Source organism: Sesamum indicum, linkage group LG13 (assembly GCF_026168435.1).
Source record: "Sesamum indicum cultivar Baizhima isolate 11 linkage group LG13, ASM2616843v1, whole genome shotgun sequence".
NCBI classification, from domain to species: domain Eukaryota; kingdom Viridiplantae; phylum Streptophyta; class Magnoliopsida; order Lamiales; family Pedaliaceae; genus Sesamum; species Sesamum indicum.
This window is the reverse complement of record NC_142669.1, coordinates 10,849,424-10,856,142: the sequence shown is the minus strand read 5'-3', so window position 1 is coordinate 10,856,142 and position 6,719 is coordinate 10,849,424. Positions and strand designations below refer to the sequence as shown.

Genomic DNA, 6,719 nt, shown 5'->3' with positions numbered 1-6,719 from the left:
AATGTGGCAAGAAATCTTTTTAATTTGTGAAAACACTTAGTTGATCATAGATTCATATATTGACGAGGAAGAATGTTCTTGTGAAAAAGTGCAATCATAGCCGCAGGAAAGACGCAATTGGCCGACCAATCTCCTTTTTTACTCCAAAAAATCTTCTGGGGCAGCCTCAAGATTTTGGGGACAACATTTGCTAGCATTTTGTATACTTTTCCTCACATAAAATAGTGATTTATTTCACTAGACCACTAATTAAACTTCATAGTCTTTTGAATACTTAACAATGTTTTTGTTTTTTTCTTTCAGTAATTTTAGAGTCTTCATCCCAATTATCATAATTTGAGGTGTTTGGCTACATTTATTTAAAATATCTTGTAAGATTATTTAAAACCGTATAATTAAGATGCTGATTTTGTTTTAAACATGGACTTTTTAAATGTTTGGATAAAATAAAGTTACGGAGTTTAATTGTAAAATTTTTAGTAATGATAATTCTATAATTAACATAATTAAAATTAATTAAAAGAGTTTGCTAAAAAAAATTAAGACAAGTTGAGAACTTCTTGTGTTTTTTAAAAGAACTTATAAAGGGAAATCATATTTCATCTTATAATTTAGGGTCTTTTGATTTAAAATTTCGTTGTTTATGAAATTTTTATTTTTTGTTCTATAATTATTCAAGTATAGTAGTTTTGATTTTATGACACATTTTCGTTATATATTTTATGTGCTTGACATGTAGTTGTTAGAGCCTTTACACTTTTGATCTCAAATGTTATAGCATTCTCACTTTTTAATACCATAATTTTAAAAAAAATAGCATTTTTAGTCTCATGCACTTAACGCCTATGTGGGCCTTTTTCTCTAAACACTTAACAGAAAGGTGTCAGGGGATTAAAATTGCTATTTTTTTAAAATTACGGGACTAAAAGTGAAAATCTCGTAATCAATGGAATCAAAAGTGAAAACACACTAAGTTACGGGACAAAAAATCCTATTTTCTCAAACTTATATAAGCTCTTTCAATTTTATTTTTGAATTTTATAAGCTCATGTGCTAAAAATTCCACCACATATTTTTTAATATCTTATAAGTTTTTAAACTTTTTATAAAATATTTTAAAAAGTTTGTAAGTTCACCTAAGCATGCGCCTTCTTTTTCTTAATTATATTATATTTTAAAAAACTTGACTAGCTATGTGATTTATTATTACTACAGTAGAAAAAGTTAAATTGAACGGTTAATACTAATTGTTGAAGTTTTAATGAACTCAAACATCTTCCAATGAGTTCATTTTAAATGGAGATAACATCTCCCCCTCGCTTCTCATACCAATATCTTAAACAGAAAATGAAAATATAAATGTTTATCAAATATTGTTGAATCAAATTAAATACATAATAAATATATTATACTTTTTATATAATTAATTATTATTTTTAAATATTATACTTATGATATAATTGATGATCTGACGAAACCCGAATAGGGTTGGAATTTCCCACTGAAAAAGTTGATTAACTTTAATTATTAGGATTTAGTCATCCAAAGTTTATTTCCAAATGAAGAAAGTACAATAACAGTGCATAGAAGCAGTGAAAGAGCCATACAAGGCAAGATCATCAACCCCATAACTGAAATACAGGAAGCCCGATCGATTTCATAGCTGGAAATCTTATTCTACTAATAAGAAACACGGGCACGCATGCAAACCAGAAAGCAAGCAGGAGGAATCGACAAATACAGTTCTAACACGTCTTAAGAGGATGACTTTGCAGGTGGATTCTCAATGACCTTGATACCACCAATGGTAACTCCAGGGCCCTGGTGTCTTGGGACCAAAGTAACAACGATGGTATCGTCGTCGCCAATATCCATATCATCGTAAAGATCTGTCAGCTTCAGCCTGATGGAAGTTGTGGCAGTTTTATTCTTCGATTTGTGGGGCACCTGCGCGTATGTCCCGGCGTACGCCGCCTTGTCCAGCTCGAACGCATTGTCGTCTTCGTCGTTTACGAAGACGTCAAACTTGAGGAATTTTGTGGTGTCGACAGTGATGTTCTCCAGAACCAGCAACTCGTCGGCTTTTCCCTTCTTCGCTTTGGGGACCTGGAATCGCACAACTTTCTCCAGCTTGAGAGGGAAGAGAGTGTCTGCTTTCGGGGCCGTGGTGCCAGTTCTTACGATCTTGGCCTTGACGGTCTGCGGGGGAGGCCTGTAGTCGATCCATGGGAGATCAACTCTCTCGAAATCATACCCCATTCTCAAGTTGTCCAACGAGTCCTTGACAGTCACACGGACGAGCTGAGCGTTCTCGTCGTAGAACACGAACGAGGCGTTGAGGAAATCAGGGTCCGTGATCCTCTTGTCGGGGACTTTGTTGCTGGGCAAGAAGTATTGCCACAATGTCCACATTCGGTCGACGTTAGCATGATGGCAATAGAACAATGGGTCCCTACCCGCCGAGTAGAAGTTGCCCAAGTCCTCTCCACTGGGCTCTCTCGGGTCTCCAACGAACACGTGGATCGCAGTGTGGGAACCACGCTCGGAGGATCCAGGCCCTGGATTCACGGCGGTTCCTTCGCGGTAAGGCTGCCCCATGAAGTCATAGACGTCGGCATTGCCACGAATCATCTCGCTGTACATTATGGTGAGATTGTTTGCTACCAGCTGGAGAGGGTCTGTGTTGCCAGTCATGCCAAGGTCCACCACTGCCGTCAGTCTGTCCTGGTTTCGCTTCGGGTCATATATTGCAGCTTTGGTATCATTAAACATAGGTGGAATAGTCATGCCCTTCGGGTTGTCCCAGTTCCAAAATGGCAAGGCAAAAGTTGGATCACCAATCAATTTCGCCAGGATTCTTTCGTAGAAATACAAGTACCACCTGTGGAAAGGGAAGAAAAGCCATGAATTATGGATCTGGAGGTCCAGAGATCCCTGCCCAGGTTGGTCATAAGCACCATTGCAGTAAGCGCAATGAATCATGGCTTGCTGCATGAAATTACGCGGGTCATCGGCCGGAAGGCGCTTCATGAGATCAATAGCCTTATTGTACTTGGCAATGTACTCAGGTGAGACCCTGTGAGCTGACGGCCTCACTTTCAACTGGTAAACTGGGGGAAGTCGGTAATCAAGAATTCTGTCTGTAACAGGGGGGCAGCAATTGATATCCAGCTGCTCCCCAGTGTTCAAGTTGGTGGCGGTACCACATTTGTCCAACTCCGGTGGTTGGACAGGATTGGCCGACGCGCCCGGAGAGGAGATCAGATTGGCTGCCCCATAAAGGCCGCCTCCCAAACCAAGAAGCACGTTCCTCCTGTCGACCCTCCCCTGGGCAGTTTCGACGTTCTGGGAGGAGTTGCTTTGGTTTTGGCCGGCGGTAGCGGAAACCCGGAGGCGGTTGCTCCGCCGCTTTGCATGGGTGAGGAAATGTGAGGGCTTGGCGAAGAGAGGATGGGGAGAGGAGCGGGATTGGGAGGTGGGAGTGGCGCATGGAATTTGAAGAGAGGCCATGGCTAGTTGCTTGTGATGGAGTACGCTAGAGATGGATGTTATTTATAGAGTAAAAGTATAGTGGAGAGCAGGAACAAATCACCATATTTCCCACATGGACGAAGTAAGCATTAAAGTCGGGTTGGTGTGCATTATTGAGCATTTTTCTTTCTCCTTTTTCCAAAAAACAAAAAATTGAGGATGAGAAGGCAATTACTATGATATTAATCACCAGAAGGCTTCCATATCGTAGAAAGCATATATTATATGGAGATAATTACACTTTTTTTTTTAATTTGATCTAATTATAAGCATATTCTATGATTCGAAAAATTACATTTAAAATCCCAAAGTTTACTTTAATTTATCAAATTCTGTCAGTCAAAATATACTAAATTTATTGATATTAACAAAAAATTAGAATAAAAATTCATATTTATTCTCGATTTATTTATTATTGACTTATTGCAAATCAAACAAACGGAGGGACCTATTGGTTAGATGGAAGCAACCCTCATGGATATTAAACATAATTTTTCAAACCATAGAGAGTTTATGTGTAATTACACCAAATCTCAAGAAAGGAGAGTGTAACTATTCCTATTATATTTTATGACCTAAACTATAATGACCATTTTTATATTTTACTATTTGTATATTTTTTTGTTTCAACTTACCAATGGTAAATTGCAAAATCCACATTGTTCATATGAAAAGTTGAAAAAAAGAATGACAAAGTAAAGACAATCATAATTCGAGTGGGAAAATATTTTTTTTACCTTGGTAGAAATTGATCCTCTTAATATATATAAATATAAATTTTGGGGTAGACTTTCAATTTTTTTTAATAATATAAATATAAATAAGCCTATTCCAATCTAATGAACATCTCCTGATGACTCGTAAAAATATGTCCCTTCTTTTCAGAGAAAGCTTGTCTCCTTTTGCAGGCCCATCCTATTAATTATGAGAAATGCTGCAAGAACATAATATATTAGGGTTTTGTTTTTATTTTTTATTTTTTTCTTTTTTCTTATAATAAATACAAAATGTATTGGATACATAAACTTTACTTCACAAATCACAATGTCAAATTTGTGGAGAAAGATATGTCTGAAACAACCTTAATTAACTGACAATGTTTAAAGTCGTGGTGAATGATTTGAAAGAAATTAAAAAGATAGCCTTTTCTTTTATTTTATTAAAATGATAGTTCATATACATTTGTAGTAGTAAGAAATGTATGCAAATTATCACTCTTAGCTATCTTTTTTATATTTATTTTTGTAAAAATAATTAGTTGTTTGTACCATGTAAGTCAAAATATCAATTAAGTGTATATAATTAAGTATCAATTGGTTTATGGTAGCAAAAGATTGATGTATTGCTACATGCTAAATATTCAGCCCATATTAGTTTTTTTTTCATTCTGAATTCTGAATTCTGAATTCTCAATGTGATAAAATGTACATGTATCCTCAATTTATATAGTTTTTTGTGTGAAAATAAAAATATATTTTGATTAATTGATGAGATAGTTTTTGTGATTGTTAGTGATGTCAAATCAATATATTTTTTATTTGAATCTAATTGATAATTATTAGAAAAAAAGAAATTTTTAGGGAGGGAGATGGGAACAATTCATCGCAATTTGCAATATAATTTGCGACAGGGAGCAATGTTCTGTTGAATTTTTGCGACATAAAATTTGTGCAAAAATGGCCCAAACATAGGCTAGAGAACTTACTGTTGCCAAAAGTGGCGCACATGCCATTTCATCCAAAGTTTGCAACAAAGTTTGTGATCAAAGTTTGTTGTTCCAATTTGTGACAGAATTAGCATGAATTTGAGACGAACTAGGGACGAATTAGCTGAAGGACGGATGTTGTTGTAAAATCGTTGTAAAATTCATTGCAATTTGCCCAACTTTTGCTTCTTTTGCATTTTGTCGCAAAAATTGACATAGTTTGTGACGCAGTTTCATATAGATGCCCCTTTTGTTGCAATAGCAATGGTAATATTGCAACACCAATATTCGGCAGTTGGAAAAATTAGTCTCGAATTTAACGACTACTTCCCATTCCAAATTCCGTCCTAAGTTCTTGCCGTCATGTGGGGCAATATGGTGAGGCAGTTGAAGATTCACTGACACACCCACTAGAACAGATTTTTTATTTGTATATTTGATAGTATAAGGGAGTAGTAATCCTTGTTTTGTTTTGCTTTTTCCATTGATATTATTTACTCTTAATGTTCTAATTGCGGTTTAATTTCTAGTTCCATAATTAAATCAAAATCCACACATGCCTAGGTGGTGGGTGATTTGGCTTATCCCTACCCATTACTTGAAAAAAAAAAATTTAAAAATATTTTGATTATAGTTAAAATCATGGCAGATATTCATTAATTATGGTCAGAACTTAATTTTTTGTATCAGTTTTGTTGGTCCGTGTGGTACTAGATAGTATTAATTTATCATGATTTTAAACTGTGTTTATCAGGGAATAATTTATTTTTCATAGTGTCACCTACAATTCTATGATCTTTAAGTAAGACAAATATCTATGTATTTGATAAAACTCAAGCCCATGATCTTGAACTTATTGAAATCTCAACCTTAATCATTAGGCTAAGTGATCATTGCTATGCATTCTAATATTTGCTAATGCCTTTTGTTTCAATTCATCAGCTGCTTAAGAGGGTGTTTGGCTGAACTTTTTGAAAACATCTTATAAGATATTTTAGGAGCTTATAAGATGTTGGATTTTATTTTAAAAATAAGTTTCTAAAGTATTTGGAGAAAATAAGATGTTTTCACATCTTATAAGATGTTAGGGTGTTTGGCATAATAAGGTTTTTAATTGGTAAGATGACTAAAATGAACATGATAAAATTAGAATCAAATAAATTGTTATTTTTTGACATATTTTATTTAAAATATTTTTTAAACACTTTTATAAATAGTACACATCAATTCAACTTTAAATAAAAATTTAATGGATAATTTTTTTACAATTACAAAAAATAAAATTATTATCTAAGTTTTTGAATAAAAATAATATATATGTACATTCATGCTAGTCGAATATTAATATAGATTTATAATCGATATTTTCTTTGTTAATGTAATGATTATTTTTAATTATATAATTTATAATGTCATGAATTTATATCTTTTAGTAAATATAATATCAATATCAATCTTACTTTATTTAACTAAAATAATTTAT

General features: G+C 34.0%; 1 protein-coding gene across 1 annotated transcript; it reads right to left on the bottom strand.

Moving 5' to 3' along the window:
* Nucleotides 1-1,581: 1,581 nt before the first annotated feature.
* Nucleotides 1,582-3,524, bottom strand: LOC105176878 (polyphenol oxidase I, chloroplastic-like). The gene is given in 1 exon segment (NM_001317978.1): nucleotides 1,582-3,524. A coding segment is annotated over 1 exon segment (1,755 nt). The 5' UTR covers nucleotides 3,511-3,524; the 3' UTR covers nucleotides 1,582-1,755.
* Nucleotides 3,525-6,719: the final 3,195 nt, after the last annotated feature.